At 42.3% G+C, this 18,138-nt stretch overlaps 1 protein-coding gene across 10 annotated transcripts in view; it reads left to right on the top strand.

Annotated features, from left to right (window-relative positions):
* Nucleotides 1-18,138, top strand: part of LOC115075772 (ankyrin repeat and fibronectin type-III domain-containing protein 1-like) — a 1,084,545-nt gene that overhangs the window by 980,152 nt on the left and 86,255 nt on the right. For all 10 annotated transcript variants that reach the window (XM_029576526.1, XM_029576524.1, XM_029576522.1 and 7 more), the window contains 2 exons: nt 13,223-13,313; nt 14,022-14,129. In XM_029576526.1, coding sequence (XP_029432386.1) covers nt 13,223-13,313; nt 14,022-14,129 — 199 coding nt within the window. The remainder of the gene's footprint in view (nt 1-13,222; nt 13,314-14,021; nt 14,130-18,138) is intronic.

Here is an 18,138-nt window from a genome sequence, read left to right as displayed (position 1 = left end):
GGAAAGAGACCGAGAAGATCATTGGACAGTTTAAGAGCTTGCTGTGCATTTATGGGAAGAAACATTTTTTCAATATCCATTTTATATTTCTATCTTCATTCACTCTCTGAATATCATTGACTGGAGGATTTGGTAAAATTGTGGCAGAAAGATTTTCAGTGTGTTTCATCTGTCAAGGGCATGAAAGATAATTTTTACTTTTTATCAAAAGGTTCTGAGAATGTACTTGTTAGAGAGCTTCAATTTCGAATACTTCAGTGAGTTGTGATAGCTCTAATATAGGCATGCAGGGTGGGTCTTTTACCTTCTGATACCTGTGTAAAATGTTTGCAAAAGAGAGCCACTGTTTTTTCACTGTATCTGGGATTGTCAAAAGATTGCTTTATTTTGGTGGTCGGTGGTTGGAGAGTTGCTGGATTATGGCCAGGTATCCAATACCCATGACTGAGTCATTTTTTTTTTCTATTGGGAATAAATGTGGATTGTGTATTTCTTAAGCATTCTCAAAAACCCTTTTTATATAAAGCCGTCTTGGTAGCCAAACATTGCATTTTTTTAAATTGGTTAAAAGATAGTTTAACAGACTTATCGATGTGGCATGTTAAGTAAGATGTATAAAATGCTGCAAATGGAATATTGTACTATCAGTCTGTCTACTAAAAAGCAAAACCAATTGTTTCTAGAGATTTTGTCTCCTTATTTAAATAAATTAGCTGCTGAAGAGCAGATCCACTTTATGTTTGGGACCCAAATGACTGACTAATGGAATCCTGTTTTTTTAATCTACTGGAGAGATTCTGTATGATTGTAAAGATAAAATCTGAGGGACAATCAAGGACTGGTACATTGAATTAGGATATGATTGTCGTGGAGAAATGACTCTATAGTTGCTGGCTGGATAGACAGTAGTAGTATTAAACTCCACTGAATGGATATTGGGGAGGGGTTAAAAGGGTGTGGGAGGTGGGTTTTTTTGGAATAGGGATAAATGATATAATGGGGAGGGAAAACAAGAATGCCACCTTTCCTATTTTATGACTGTGGACATCTTTATACAGGCTTTAAAATAAAGATATTTTTTTAAAAAACCACCACATTGCTTCGCACCTTTACCACCGCAGAAAAGGAAATCTGCAACCTATCAAAAATCAGGGACTGAGTGCAGTCCATGCCCTATAATATTTTAGTCCATTAAATTGACTATGTAGTAATATACGGTGGTCAGGATTAACCTTGTAAGTAGATATGCTTATCTCTATTTCTGATTTAACGAGTGACTGACTGAAGCTTGGAAGGCAGAACTCTAACTTGGTCCAACTACTATAGCTGACATAATTTCCCCGCAGGATTCCCATAGCTGAATACTGCTCTTTTTTTTTTTTTTTAATGGGGTGGGGGGTTAATTGTAAGCTAAATTGTTAAGTAGGTGTTACTGCTTAATTAATTTTGCAATAGTAATCATTCTGCAGAAGCTCCAGCTAGAGCACTTATCCTGTACCACAACAAAAAGGAAATCTACTTATGAATAGAATGTGCGATGCATTTATTGGCAAACCTGTTTGCCTCCATTTGTGTAGGCTAGCAGCTGGCCTGCCTCTGTCTCCCTGATGCATATTTCTCTTTCTGATTCCTTGGGGGCTTTGTAATCTATATGTAAGGTACTGAGACTGAAAAATGGGTACTGCCATGGAAAGAAGGCACATGATACTCCTCTTTGTGTAAAAAAAAAAAAAAAAAGTCTTGCATAGTGTTAATATACCATTGATATGTATAGTATATATGTAATCTGTGGTAATAACCTGAAAATGCAGGGGAACTGAGATTTGTTTTTACAGTCACCTTCTCATAAGTAAGAGATTCAAATACAAAGTGATGCAGGTCCCTGCTTTAGATTTTCTGCCAAAACCATCTATCCTTGTCTTTCAAAGCACAGTGCAGAATGCTAAAAAGTCAAATTTCTGTGGAGTTTTCTGGAGGAGCCCCATGGATTGCCTGCAAAATCTGCAATGTTTTGGCAATCTGTAGCCTATGCCTTGGATACTCAGTGTCACTGACTGTCACTATTCATTCCCTAAGTACTGGTTTAATGCTGATTAACACGTTGGTATTTTGCTGGTGCTTTTTTTTTTTTTGTGTGTGTAACTCATTTGGACAGGGCTAAGTGATGATGTAAACCTGTATGAAAATAAATGCTTTTTCACCTTCTCCATCTGAGTTCCTAAATCAAGCCTTCTCTTCCATGTTCTCTGTCTGCATTGCAATAGAATTTCTTATAACTTTGCATGCATCAACCACAAGGTCATTTGGCGGTGTGGGTATCCCCACGACCCCGTGGTTCTGTTCCTTCAGGGGGTCTCTCTGTCTCGTCTCAGAGGCTCCACAGGCGTGAGATGAGACACGATGGCGTAACAGCTGTGGGTGAGACAGGGCAGCAGTTCCTCGGAGAAATGGAAGGAGCAAACAACCTGCATGGAAAAGATCGGGAAAAGAACAATAGGAACATTATAGCCCACAAACATCAAATCCCGCCGCCCCCCTCCCAATTCGTTTACGTGCTCTCTCGACCTCCACCCTCTCCCAGTTCTGAGACACAAATTATTGTAGGTCGTCAACCCCTGCACTTCATTCCTTGTGCAGATGCTTTCATTACATTTCATCTGAAATGGATTCTTCACATCTTAAAGAGGAAATCCTGCTCTTACAAGATGTTTCTGAGTGAGCCTGGGACAGTAAACGAGGGAAAGCAGGTTCCATCGCTGACAATCTGATTTATTCCTCCTCCCCAATAGCTTTTTCTTGCTGTACCCTCCCTTTTGCAATAAATCAGGAGTTGGCCCTCAGCCACCTGCAAAGATCAAACCCCTCTGACCAGCTCCATAGCTAATTGGAGACCAGGAGCGGTGACTCCACTCCGTCCTCATTTCCATCTCCCAGGGCTCAACCCCAAAACGAACAAGGTCAGGGGCTGGTTGGGGGTGGTGCGCCCCTGCCGTTTTATCTCTCTGAGAACTGCGGGGCTGGCACTGCTTGACAGCTGTCTTTCCCCCTCCCTCCTCTCCTTCCCCCGTCCCCTTCCAACCAAGATCCCCCATTGTTCCCGGATCGCTTCCAAAAGTGCACGCTCAGATTGAGAAAATGCGAGGCGCTGCAAGGGCTCCGGCGGTTCAAGTTAGTGGCGCACCTCTCTCATCGGACCCTCCTGGAGAAAAGCTTTTAACCTGCCAGGCGCGCAGATAATAACCCTGCCCCTCTCCCACCTCTGGCTTCCTAACCTGCTGACGGTGGCAGTATTCGTTCGCACTGATGAATTTCTCCCACTGCCCCGTGATTCGTATGTCAGCCTGGGCTTGGTTTTAATTGCATCGCTCACATGCACTGTTTAAGGAATAAAGCAGATGGGGGTCGATTTTAAAGGGCTATACAGTTGGTGCAAATGTAAACATCATGCCAGAACTATAAACAAAATTAATTAAATGTGAGTGGTTTAGAATTATTATTATTTTTTTTTTTTTACCTAGGCAAGTGTTAATGAAACACAGGTATTGTCATCTAATTTTAGAGAGACTTATGTGACAGAAGCCTGTGCTAGTGCAGCTTTCACTGATTAGGGCTTCCCTAGAGATCTTTCATTAGAGCAGTGGGCAGAAAAGAACAAATGCATCACTGCAGAGGCCTTTTTTGCTATAACAAATCCTGTGGGATGTACTTTGGGGAATCACCTTATTGTAGTCAAGATTTATTGTTCAAAGTGTGGAGGAGTCACTGTAGTGTAGTTTATGCAGGTGGTCTACTGACTTCCTTCTGATGTAGATGTGGCTTGAGACTTTTTTGTGGATCTGCTAAGATACCCAAGAGACTTATGTTTGCTGGGGGCTTTGAATTCTTCTCCAGCAAGCTTGTTTCATGAATGAACAGAGGATCAGTTAACTAGTGACTGTCATGCAACGTAACCTAACATTGTTAGTGGTTCAGAAGATACCTGCTGGACTAGAGAATACACAGCACAGACGAATATGGTGCTGCTGGGTTGGGTTTCGGGCACACTCTTCTCTCTCATTCTGCTGACAAAAGGTTCCACACTCCCTGGGAAGCAAATCCGCATCACGAACACGATTAAGGCTCCCTAGGGCGTTAGCTAAAATGAGGCTGACTTTGAGTCTAGGACAGGAGCTGAGAAGCTGCTCTGTTATGTCAGTGGCTTAATAAAGTTCACCGGAGGAAAAAAAGAGATAGCTTTTAGCCACAGAACATTGCAGCAAAATGAGGGAGACTCGGCACATACGTGAGCCCAAGTACAGGAATTGTACAACAGTTTTCAAAACTGGGCAGGCAAGTACAAAGTCCAGGGATGGTTTTCTTTGCGGATCTTGCACCGATTCTGAAAGGGAAAAAGTGCACGCGAGTATTTTCCCTTTTGAAAGTTGCAGAAGGTAAAACATTCCTGCAGATGTTTGCACCATCTTTGTATGCAGATATTTTATTTCCAGCAAAAGCAATGCATGTAGTTTTGAAAATGCAAAACTACTCGTGTTGCTTCTCCTGATGTAACCTCACACCCCCAAGAATACCTTCACAAGAATGCACGTAGTTAACTAGACCTTTTACCCATGTAAGTAGCAGGTAAAAATGGCTTTTCAAACTCTCTCCCTATCTTTAACCACTTTCAGAAATCTCATTAGGCTGTGATATCTTTTTTGGACTAAAAAAAGAATCTTGTAATGCATGAATTCATGTACTAGATCTTCTTTTTTTTTGTTAGTTCAATGAAAGGTATCACAATCTTACAAAAGTCCTGTTTTATGCAGAACCAGTTCTGCTACCAGAGGTTTGTCCTAAATGCTTACTAGAGATTTCCGACTCCATACAAATAATCAGCCCGATTTTAAATGGTCCATGAGCATAAAAAAAACAGGGGTTACGTGCGTGGCCGGGCCTTGTGCATGCCTTGCGTATAACCCCTGTTATAAGCACAAGAGCCGGGCCTCGGCAAAGGGGCGGTCCGAGGGGGCGAGGCTGGAGGCGGCTGGGTAAATGTAAAAAAAAAAAAAAAAAATAGGGGTACCTAGGATAGGGATGGGGGGGGGGGGGGGTAGGAGAAGGGAAGGGGAAGGAAGATTAGGGTAGAAGGTAGGGAAGTTCCCTCCCAGTCCGCTCCTTAACTGGAGCAGACTGGGAGGAAACTGAGGGAGCCCTGATCTTGTCACTGCGCGAATTAGCTAAATTCTATCCCCCCCCCCTTGCGTGCGCCACCGAGATTTTATAACAAACGTGCACTAGCGCGCACATGTTATTAAATCGCACGTCCATGTGTGCGCGTCGGATAGCACACGCACATGGACACGCGCATGTAATTTTTAAAAATCTATCCCATTGTCTATTTAAAACAAAGGGAGAAAATCTCCCACATTTTTCTCCTCCTCCTATACAAATCAGCTGCCAGGAATTAAAAGCTATTATGAATAAGGACAGCTTGGAGCTTTCTCATCTTGCAATGGATATGAAATCAGGATATCGTTGCTTTCTGAGCACTCATCCTTCATTAGAGAATATCCCCTGTTATATTGGTTTCTGTACCTCACAAGCATTTTGAGCTCTCTCCAAACTGTTAGGAAAAGACTTCCACAGCTAATATTTTTAGCACTTTGTCCAGTACTCCTCTCCCTATATTCTCCTCCACTTATACCATCATCACTTCTCTTCCCCAAAACATGTAATAAAAGTTCCTGTTACAGACTCTAAGAACATAAGAACATAAGAACATAAGAAAATGCCATACTGGGTCAGACCAAGGGTCCATCAAGCCCAGCATCCTGTTTCCAACAGTGGCCAATCCAGGCCATAAGAACCTGGCAAGTACCCAAAAACTAAGTCTATTCCATGTAACCATTGCTAATGGCAGTGGCTATTCTCTAAGTGAACCTAATAGCAGGTAATGGACTTCTCCTCCAAGAACTTATCCAATCCTTTTTTAAACACAGCTATACTACCTGCACGAACCACATTCTCTGGCAACAAATTCCAGAGTTTAATTGTGCGTTGAGTAAAAAAGAACTTTCTCCGATTAGTTTTAAAATGTGCCCCATGCTAACTTCATGGAGTGTCCCCTAGTCCTTCTACTATCTGAAAGAGTAAATAACCGATTCACATCTACCCGTTCTAGACCTCTCATGATTTTAAACACCTCTATCATATCCCCCCTCAGTCGTCTCTTCTCCAAGCTGAAAAGTCCTAATCTCTTTAGTCTTTCCTCATAGGGGAGTTGTTCCATTCCCCTTATCATTTTGGTAGCCCTTCTCTGTACCTTCTCCATCGCAATTATATCTTTTTTGAGATGCGGCGACCAGAATTGTACACAGTATTCAAGGTGCGGTCTCACCATGGAGCGATACAGAGGCATTATGACATTTTCCGTTTTATTCATCATTCCTTTTCTAATAATTCCCAACATTCTGTTTGCTTTTTTGACTGCTGCAGCACACTGAACCGACGATTTCAATGTGTTATCCACTATGACACCTAGATCTCTTTCTTGGGTTGTAGCACCTAATATGGAACCCAACATCGTGTAATTATAGCATGGGTTATTTTTCCCTATATGCATCACCTTGCACTTTTCCACATTAAATTTCATCTGCCATTTGGATGCCCAATTTTCCAGTCTCACAAGGTCTTCCTGCAATTTATCACAATCTGCTTGTGATTTAACTACTCTGCACAATTTTGTGTCATCTGCAAATTTGATTATCTCACTCGTCGTATTTCTTTCCAGATCATTTATAAATATATTGAACAGTAAGGGTCCCAATACAGATCCCTGAGGCACTCCACTGTCCACTCCCTTCCACTGAGAAAATTGCCCATTTAATCCTACTCTCTGTTTCCTGTCTTTTAGCCAGTTTGCAATCCACGAAAGGACATCGCCACCTATCCCATGACTTTTTACTTTTCCTAGAAGCCTCTCATGAGGAACTTTGTCAAACGCCTTCTGAAAATCCAAGTATACTATATCTACCGGTTCACCTTTATCCACATGTTTATTAACTCCTTCAAAAAAGTGAAGCAGATTTGTGAGGCAAGACTTGCCCTGGGTAAAGCCATGCTGACTTTGTTCCATTAAACCATGTTTTTCTATATGTTCTGTGATTTTGATGTTTAGAACACTTTCCACTATTTTTCCTGGCACTGAAGTCAGGCTAACCGGTCTGTAGTTTCCCGGATCGCCCCTGGAGCCCTTTTTAAATATTGGGGTTACATTTGCTATCCTCCAGTCTTCAGGTACAATGGATGATTTTAATGATAAGTTACAAATTTTTACTAATAGGTCTGAAATTTCATTTTTTAGTTCCTTCAGAACTCTGGGGTGTATACCATCCGGTCCAGGTGATTTACTACTCTTCAGTTTGTCAATCAGGCCTACCACATCTTCTAGGTTCACCGTGATTTGATTCAGTCCATCTGAATCATTACCCATGAAAACCTTCTCCATTACGGGTACCTCCCCAACATCCTCTTCAGTAAACACCGAAGCAAAGAAATCATTTAATCTTTCCGCGATGGCCTTATCTTCTCTAAGTGCCCCTTTAACCCCTCGATCATCTAACGGTCCAACTGACTCCCTCACAGGCTTTCTGCTTCGGATATATTTAAAAAAGTTTTTACTGTGAGTTTTTGCCTCTACAGCCAACTTCTTTTCAAATTCTCTCTTAGCCTGTCTTATCAATGTCTTACATTTAACTTGCCAATGTTTATGCTTTATCCTATTTTCTTCTGTTGGATCCTTCTTCCAATTTTTGAATGAAGATCTTTTGGCTAAAATAGCTTCTTTCACCTCCCCTTTTAACCATGCCGGTAATCGTTTTGCCTTCTTTCCACCTTTCTTAATGTGTGGAATACATCTGGACTGTGCTTCTAGAATGGTATTTTTTAACAATGACCACGCCTCTTGGACATTTTTTACTTTTGTAGCTGCTCCTTTCAGTTTTTTTCTAACAATTTTTCTCATTTTATCAAAGTTTCCCTTTTGAAAGTTTAGCACGAGAGCCTTGGATTTGCACACTGTTCCTTTTCCAGTCATTAAATCAAATCTGATCATATTATGATCACTATTGCCAAGCGGCCCCACCACCGTTACCTCTCTCACCAAGTCCTGTGCTCCACTGAGAATTAGATCTAAAATTGCTCCCTCTCTCGTCGGTTCCTGAACCATTTGCTCCATAAAGCTATCATTTATTCCATCCAGGAACGTTATCTCTCTAGCGTGACCCGATGATACATTTACCCAGTCTATATTGGGGTAATTGAAGTCTCCCATTATTACTGCACTACCAATTTGGTTGGCTTCCCTAATTTCTCTTAGCATTTCACTGTCCATCTCACCATCTTGACCAGGTGGACGGTAGTATACCCCTATCACTGTAGTCTTCCCTGATACACAAGGGATTTCTAACCATAAAGATTCAATTTTGTATTTAGTCTCATGCAGGATGTTTATCCTGTTGGACTCTATGCCATCCCGGACATAAAGCGCCACACCTCCTCCCGACTGCTCCTCTCTGTCATTGCGATATAATTTGTACCCCGGTATAGCACTGTCCCATTGGTTATCCTCTTTCCACCATGTCTCTGAGATGCCAATTAAGTCTATGTCATCATTTACTGCTATACATTCTAATTCTCCCATCTTACTTCTTAGACTTCTGGCATTGGCATACAAACATTTCAAAGTTTGTTTTTTGATTGTATTTTTATTCTGCTTTTTAATTGATAGGGATAAGTTAGAATTTTTTAGCTCAGGTGAGTTTTTAGTTACAGGCATTTGGACTACTTTTCTAATTATTGGAACCTCACTGTCGGGATGCCCTAATTCTAGTGCATCATTAGTATCCTTTAAAGATACATCTCTCCGAACCATGCGCTGCTGAGCGACTGTCGGCTTTCCCCTTTGTTCTAGTTTAAAAGCTGCTCTATCTCCTTTTTAAGGGTTAGCGCCAGCAGTCTGGTTCCATCCTGGTTAAGGTGGAGCCCATCCCTTCGGAAGAGACTCCCCCTTCCCCAAAAGGTTCCCCAGTTCCTAACAAAACTGAATCCCTCTTCCTTGCACCATCGTCTCATCCACGCATTGAGACTCCGGAGCTCTGCCTGCCTCTGGTGACCTGCGCGTGGAACAGGGAGCATTTCAGAGAATGCTACCCTGGAGGTTCTGGATTTAATCTTTCTACCTAAGAGCCTAAATTTGGCTTCCAGAACCTCCCTCCCACATTTTCCTATGTCGTTGGTGCCCACGTGTACCACGACAGCCGGCTCCTCCCCAGCACTGTCTAAAATCCTATCTAGGTGACGCGTGAGGTCCGCCACCTTCGCACCAGGTAGGCATGTTACCAGGCGATCCTCACGCCCACCAGCCACCCAGCTATCTACATTCCTAATAATCGAATCACCAACTATGACGGCCGACCTAACCCTTCCCTCCTGGGCAGTAGGCCTTGGGGAGATATCCTCAGTACAGATTCCGGTGTGATCTAGGGAAGGAAGAAAAAGAGAGAGAGAGAGAAACCTGGACTAACATCCTGACTACACTTCATGGCCATCTTTGCTCCTCATTGTTCAATGGTCTCCAATGTAACTATGAGGGTGGTTTGGGAATCCTGTTAACAATGGCGGAACACACTATGAAATGACTGATCATCTGGGCTGTGGGTGAGGGGAGTCTTTTCACTTTTGATTATTTGGTCTAATTCTGTCCTGTACTGTTTTCTGGGGTATTGGGGGGTATCTCTGTTATGTTTTCCTTTAGATTTGTATTTTTGTGTATTGAGTGGCTTGAAAATAAAGAGTTAAAAAAAAAACAACCTCCTTATCTTCAATTTTTGTCTGTTTAGATTGTAAGCTCCATGAAGCAGGGACTTTATTTATTTATTTATCTATCAGTTTTTATATACCGTTGTTTGGAACAAGCCTTCACAACGGTTTACAGATGTAACAACGTATTACATATAACAGAGTTGAAAATTGAAAAAATTAAAAATTGAAAAAAAAAATTAAAAATTGAAAATTTCTCTTCTATGCATCTGTACAGCTCTGCATATATCTAGAAGTAATATATGAATGTTTTATAGTAGTAGAGATCTCTTTGAGGGTAATGCTTTCTTCAGTTGGTGTGAGATATGTCAATTTGAGTTGATATATTTTGAGAACTATGAATGCCCTCTAATTTTCAGGAGATTATCTATATTCAAGGGCGTTGTTAGCGATGGATAAACGGGGCCAGTGGCCTACGTCTGTTTCACAGTGCCTGAGTCATGTCTTCCCCCTCCTGGAGGGTTGCCAGCTGCTCCGAATTTTCAGGACAGGTCGATCCAGTCCTGGTTTTTACCCAATTGCATGCAGGGGCTTGAGGTTCTGATTTTCTTATTGCGTTTCCTAAGAAAAGCAAGACCACAAGTCCATTCATGCAGTGGGGTAAAACTTGAACTGGATCAGCCTGTCCTGAAAATGTAGAACCAATTGGCAACTCTATGTGCTTGGCCTGCCTTTCTCACCCCTCCATATCTGGGCCTGGTACTTGGATCTCTTCCTGAGACATGCCAAATCCTCGTCACTTCTTCTGATGCTTCCACGGTTCATACAGCACAGATTTAAATTGTGCGATACTCTATGTGGGGCCCCAACTTGTTCAAATAGCACTACTCTATGAGTCTCAGAGACATGAGATGAAGTGATGGGGAGCCGGCGTGCCATAGGAAGAGAACTGAGTTTTACAAGTGCTGGGCCCAGACACAGAAATAGGAAGTGAGAGAAAGAAAGACAGGCTAGGGCAGAATCAGGATCAAGCTTCAAACTTAGGGAGGGGAGAGCCAGGACTCTACTCAAACACTGATTCAGGGTGGGGATTCACAGACGTGAAAGGAGAGAATTAAGAACTCCCATATTGTGGGTAGGGGGAGAAAAGAGCGGGGACTCCCAAATTGGGTGGAGGCCTCATCGATAGGTGGAGAGAGTGGGCACTCAGAGATTGTATGGGAAACGGGTGGAAGATTTGGGATGTTGGGTTAGGGGGAAGAGCAAGGAGATTGGGTGGGGGAGAGCAGGGACTTGAGAATGGGTAAGGAGAAAGAGGAGACGGGGCAGGGATTGGGGGAATGTGCAGTGTCTCAGCGGTTGGGTGAGAGATATGAGTGTGGGTTTTTCAGATAGGCTGGGAGGTATGAGATGGGGAGCTGGAGAAGGCAGACTAAGAGTTGGGAGAAAGTTGAGATATGTTTCGAAGGAGATAGAGAAAGATGAGAGGTAATGGGAAAGGGATGGGGAGGGGTAAGAGGCTGGAATGGGATTGAAAAAGAGGCAGAATTGGGGGATGAGAGGCTGAGTAGGGGGTAAGAGGCAGAGAAAAGGGACTAGAGGCAAGGGGGAAAGGATGAAAGAAACAAGGAGTTGGTGCTAGTGTGGGGATAAGAGGCAGAGGACAATAGTTGAGGGCTTTGGAGAGGGTGAGTGCAAAGGGTGGAAATGGTGGTCTAGGGAATGGGTGAAAGTAGAAGGGACATAGACTGAGAAAGGAGTGAGAGCAGGGAGGTAAGCTGGGAAGGGAGTAGGGGATAAGAAAACTGGGTAGGTAGGTGAAAGGTGAAAAGAGTGAGGCTGGAAAATTAGAGGGGGAACAAGGGGTGAAATCTAGCTATGATTGGACAAAGGCAGAAAGCAGAGAAGAATGAAGCTGAAAGGGAAGATTAATGTCAGAGACAGAACGATAGAGCAAATGAAGAAGACAGGAGAGAGGGGAAACAGAAAATAGGAAAAAAGACTTGGGGGAAATAAACAAGAGGAAAGTGGAAAAGTGAGACCAGGACCAGCGTGATTAGAAAAATACAATGCAAAGATAACAAAGTTAGAAATGAACATTTTATTTTCAGTTTAGTGGATAGATTTATTTATTTGTACAACTTTTCTATACCGTTATCCAGAAATTAGGTTTCTATCTCCACGGTTTACAGTTAAAAATACAAATAAAATATTAAATTGGAATAAAAATTACATAAAACCATTCAGTGAAAATAAAATAAAAATAAAAATGCAACTTATATCGATATATACTACCCAGAATAGGAGGAATTGCATATGTTTCTTTTTATGCAGAGTGATTTATCAGGGTTTTCATTTCAGTTTTTGTCTGTACATTTCTAATTTGTAATCCATATTCTGCATTTGGAGAAGGTCTGTCTATATTCTGCATGTGTGACTGGGGTTAGTGATTCTGCTAGTGTGTATCTATTCTGTAGAAATCTATAGGAGTCTGGCTTGTTTAGTTATTTCCAGGAGGAGGTGTGTTGGTGTTCTAGGGCCTGGTGTAACATTTGTAGTGCTCTGCCATTTCATATGATTGTTGGTGTTTGAGTCTGGCAGTTAGAACTGTTAGGATACTACAGATTTTCTCCGTAGGTTCTGAGTGCATTTTTTGCAGGGTTTTGCATTACTTTACAATGTGCCAGATGGCGGAGGGACTTTATGTTGCAGTTACAGAAGTCAATCTAATAATTACCACGTATGCCTCTTTGTGAATGAAATTATAAGGTTGTGGTATTTATCAAAGATGACAATCAATAAACCAAAAACCTTGCAATGAATTAAGGTAGACGCTACTATCAATTATATTTGACCATCATAAAAGGCATCCTCGTATGATTATCTGACCTTAGTACTCTGCCTTATATTTAATCATCGGTCAATGATGAAGATGATATATTTTTTTTATATTTTTTTAAATGCTTTTGAAACCAAATACCAATTCCCAGTGTGATCAAACGTTAAAACTTAGCTTAAGATTTAACGCTGTTAATTCTCTTTAACTTTATATAAGGGCTCTTTTGGCATCATATAAAATTAAAGAGAATTAACAGACATTCCTGAACTTTTAAGGGGCTGAGAGCAGGGAGGTACTGCTTCCCATCTAAGTTAAGGCATAAGAGATATTTGATTGGCAGTGGTTCCAGTGCCTCCTGTCCTTCTAACTCCTGCATTTTTAAGGGGCTGACTCAGATGGGACATGACCCTGCTACTCGGAGTGGGGGGAGGGGGCAAGACCCCTGAGGCCCACCTCTAGCTATGCTGCTGGTACGAAGCGCTGCCTTTGTCAGGTTGGCCACATGAAAATAACCCTCATAATTGTACAGCTCTGAGAAACTATTTTTCAGTTTGTTTGTTTTGTTTTTGCCCACTCTCCCTCCAGGGCACAGCATACTACGTTCGAGTGTCAGCATACAACATGAAGGGCTGGGGGCCCCCACAAGTGTCCGTACCCGCCTTCGCCATCCCATCTAGTAAGTAAGCATATTTTGGGAATGATGGTTGTCACTTTAAAGAAAGCTGATTCCTCTTCATTCTATATACGATATTTCAAAAGTACATGCCGCAAACAGCAACGCATTGTATCCATTACCTATTTTACGGCTAAATCATCATTTAAAAAAAAAAAAAAAATTGTTGCCCCCACCAGTCTCCTAGGATCCGTTCTGTTGGGAGGAGTGCCAGAAATTATCTCACGCATAAAGGAATTAAGCTGGTTCAAACTGGGTGATGTCTTGTATGACTCAGAGCCAACATGAACCAATCAAAAACTAGTGAGCATGGGGGCAATTGTCAGTAACCCATCCAAGGGCAAAGTCCAGGGATAGTTTTGTACCTGCAGACCTGATCAGCTTTTTTCAAAGAAAATTATACATATGCATTTTGTTTTGAAAATTACTTTTGAAATAACGTACAGGACACAGAAGGAACAGCTTTCTTTTCATTCTGTTTCAACTGAAGCTTTCATATAAGATAGTAAAGCTAGCCATTTGCTGACAGGTCAGTATAGAAATCTCAAACACCATGACAATTTCTATAATACATTATGTAGTGGTGTCCTTTCCCTCTTACAACATTGCTAAAGTATGGCACCGTTTTGAGTCTGCTGTCCTCTTACTTGCTTTCGCTTAATGTGTGGTCTTTTTATTCTGGGGGGGTTTTCCTTCCCGCCCTACCCCCAGACTGGAGAGAATATGATGGAAGAGCCCCCAGGCGAAGAGGACAAGCTGAAGCCTTGGACCATCTATTAAGCCAAGTGAAGACAGTTCATCAGCATTGTGTGTGTCATGGTAAGCCAGGATCTGTTCTGTCATTGCCAAAGAATATTGCACAGCTCAAAGTCCTATCTCCTAGCTTATGATAAAGTGTGAATGGAAAACGTTCTCTGTATTGAAGAAGGTGAGGTAATTGACTGGGAGGATCACTTTCAAAACTGTGCAAATCGGTGCAAGTGAAGTTACCATTGCACTTTGTAACCTGCATGCAAATGATATGTGCAGGTTAAAGAGGATGAGTATGTATGCGTGCACACGTGTTTGTGTATGTAAAAGCCGCTAGCCACGTAAGTTCGGACTTATCTGGAAAAGGAGCGACACTTACCCAGAAAAGTTCAGATTTATGCAGTTAAGTAGCGGCACTTAGCCAGATAAATCTGAAACGCGATACCTGTCGGACTAATTAACACTTTTCTGACTTATCTGGGTAGGTAAAATAACTAGATAAGTCTAAAACAAAAGCGCTATTTATCCGAATAAGTTCAGATTTATCCCAAGTAGGGGCAAAAGGCACTACTTTGCCGGGTAGGTCAGAATTTAGCCAGATAAGTGTGCATAAATGATAAACCCACTTATTTGTAGTTCGAATTTAAAAGGGATATGCAAACAGGTTCTACTTGTGTTACTTAAGACGCATATACCTCCCGTAAATCGGCTTTTACATGCGTAAATCAGGGGATTTTACAACATGCCCAGCAATGATATTACCAGTTTTATCAATTAGTCTACCAGTTCATCCAGTCCATCTGCAGCCCACAAAGACCCTTCTGGCTCTTCATGCAGTCATTTGTTCACTGTTATGATGTTTACAATCACGTACCACAGATATTGAGCAGGAGTAAATATACTCAGATAAAAGGTTTATGTGCATCACTCTGGTAGGCTGTAAAATAGCAGCTTATGCTCGTAAATGTTGGCCCCTCCTTGGAATTCCCTTGGACCTCCCCTATTTTTTATACATGCAAGTTTACGCAAACTGCCTCCTCCCTCTGCTTCCACTTTCTCTGTCCTGAGACTGATTTCTTTCATGACAAGGTTCACAAGATTCATCTTGTGATCATTATATGTCCCTCCACCTCCTTCACTCTTCTCTCTTCCCCTTGTCCTTTGCTACCCTTTTGTATTTTTTTGAAGTCCTAAAGAAAGAAACTTATCATCTTCACTCCTATATAAGAGCATAAGAAATGCCTTACTGGGTCCAGACCAAGGGTCCATCAAGTCCAGTATTCTGTTTCCAAAAGTTGCCAATCCAAGTCCCTAACTTCTTGAGTTAGGGCTGTTCAATTTGGAGAAGAGATGACTGGGGGATATGGTCCAAACTCATTACTTTCTCTGACTGCATTCCCACTCTGCTCCTTACTTATATCACCTCCACTACCATCCCTTCCATCTATCATTTGTTCATTCTGTCGCTTTTCCATACAACCCTTGTTACATTTAAATATGCAGTTATCACACTTCTCAAAAATCCTTCAGTGGACCATACTTGTCCTGCTATTATCCAGTCTTCCTCATGGCATTCTCATCCAAATTGCTCAAACATGCTGTTTACTTCCACTGTCTTGCATCCCGAGCCATTCTTGATCCACTCCAACATAGCTTCTGCACTCTCCATTCTCCTGGAATAGGCTTTAGCAAAGCTTCTAATGAGCTTTTCATGGCCAAATCCAGAGGCTACTATTCAGTCTTCATCTTCCTTGACAATTTGGCTGCTTTTGACACACTTAACCACTACGTACTCCTTGAAGCTCTGTCTTCATTTGGATTCTGAGACTTTGTTCTCTCTTGGTTCTCCTCTTATTTCTCCCCTCGCATCCTTATGGTATCTTTTGTTGGATCTTCCTCCATTGCTGCCCCATTATCAGCCAGTGTGCTGCAAGGGTCTGTTCTGGGCCTTCTCTTCTTTCTTGGTGCTCTGATGTTATCCCGTGGTTTTCAGTGCCATCTTTAAGCAGATGAAGCTCATCTTTTTCTCTCTCTCTGCACCAGAACATTCACCAAGAATCCAGTCCAAGATCACAGCTTGTATATCCGATATATCTGTCTGGATATCTCATCACCACCTTAAATTTAGCATGGCAAGTCCGACCTTAGCTTTCCTCCCAAGCTCACTTCCCTGCTTCTACATCTTTCTATCTCAGTCGATAACACAGGCTTTGGGGTCATCTTCAATGCCTTTTCTCACAGTCTTGGGGGTCATCTTCAATGCCTTTTTCTCCTTCTCATCTGCTTCCAAATTTTGATCAAACTTACAAGTGCACGCACACTGTAGCTCTACACTATCTTGCCATTCTAATCTCTGCTTATGTCCCCTCTCTTGATTTTCATTCATAAGGCAAGCTGCTTCTATCTCTGCTCTTCTCCATTGCTAATGTGAGACTTCATGCGTTCTATTTTGTGATATTGGAATGGCCCTCCTGAACTGGTGCATTTTGTTCCTCCTTTGGCCATTTTTAAGTCATGACTAAAAATCCCCCTTTTTGAGATTGCTTTTAAATCCCCAAACCCTGACTTTTCCAGATCTTAGACTTCTCACTTTTGAACATGCTTACTGCAATCATTAAGAGGTCGAAATTCAAAAAGGTTTGTCTGGATAACTTTGGAGTTAACTGGATAAAACCCCAAGGTTTGAATATCTGGCCCATTTAACTAAATAAATTTAATTTAAGTCATCAACCAGATTCAATTTATCTGGGTAAATGGAGATGTTTTGGGAGGCTTTCCATGTTGGAGATAAATTAACCATATAAGTTATCCAGCTAACTCCAGTATTCACAGATGAATTAGTTATTCAGATAAGTCTGGATGTGTCTCAGAGCAGGATTAAAGCTATCTGGAATCGTGTATGTGTATCTGGATAACTTTACCTTAACTGGCTGTATTGAAATAATATAGCTCTTAAGTGCTGAAAAAGAAATAATATAAAAGGTTAGCAGGCCCAGTGCTTGCATAATATCCCTGATATTTTACATAACCTGGTCCAGATTCCCTCCCATATTACAATGAGCTGCTCTGCATGGGATTTTCATGCATAAATGTTGCAAATCCATGCAAATCAGTTCATGCATAGTCCTCCGGACTGTGCTTTTGCTTTTTCAAGGTAATGGGGTGGGGTTGGGGAGGCTCCACTTTAACCCCAATGAGCTTTTTGACTTGGGTCCGGGGGGGGGGGGGGGGGGGGGGCGGCGGCGAGGAGCACTACACCAACAAGGAGTTTCTGTTGCACTGGGGGGAGGGGGGTACCAGGGAGGTATGGGCAACACAGTTTGATTTGGAAGTGGGGGTGGGGGAGGACTAATGGCAACATTTTTGTCATATTTAGATTGGGTTGGGGAGTGGCAGCCCCGGGCTGAGGGAGGGGGGGGAGGGGGTCACATTTGAGACACACACACACACACACATACACACACACACACACCTGTTTTATCCCGCCATGTTTTATCCCGAGACAAAACAATGCAACGATGCAGCCACAATGTTGTTTTGTTTGGAGGGGGGGTTATGGGCCCACTATAACGGCTACATCCCTGCCCCATGATAGTGGGGCCCCTCCCATGAAAAAACATCGCAGCTTGATGGATCCAGGTCTAAGTGTGTTAAACCTATGTCGAGTATTGTGCTTGATCCACCCTTCCCCCCACAAACCCCCCCAAAGCAATGCTGGAAGCCACGGGAAGCAGAATGATTGTACCGCAGTCCTGATGGCCCAGAGGGATTTTGGAGGTACTGAGTGTGGCCGGAGAGTTAAGTTTGGGGTTGGTGGGGGGGGGGAGTGAGGGGAAAGGTGGGCCTGGAAGCCGATATCTTTTAAGTAATTGTGGGAGAGGGGTGGAACTGCTCATCAGACCAGTAGACCTGAAACTTTCTTCCTATCTTCTGGAAGGCTTGGGAAGAAAGAGCACTGGGGCCCAATGTTGCTTTAACACATTTAGTGAGGTCATGGGGGGTGGGGGTGGGGCAGCTGGGGGATCAGTCCTGCACACCCAGTAACTTTTTTTTTTTAATTTAATTTTCAGCACTTAAC

The sequence above is a fragment of the Rhinatrema bivittatum genome, chromosome 14, assembly GCF_901001135.1.
Source record: "Rhinatrema bivittatum chromosome 14, aRhiBiv1.1, whole genome shotgun sequence".
NCBI lineage: Eukaryota > Metazoa > Chordata > Amphibia > Gymnophiona > Rhinatrematidae > Rhinatrema > Rhinatrema bivittatum.
This window is presented reverse-complemented; position numbering and strand designations above follow the sequence as displayed.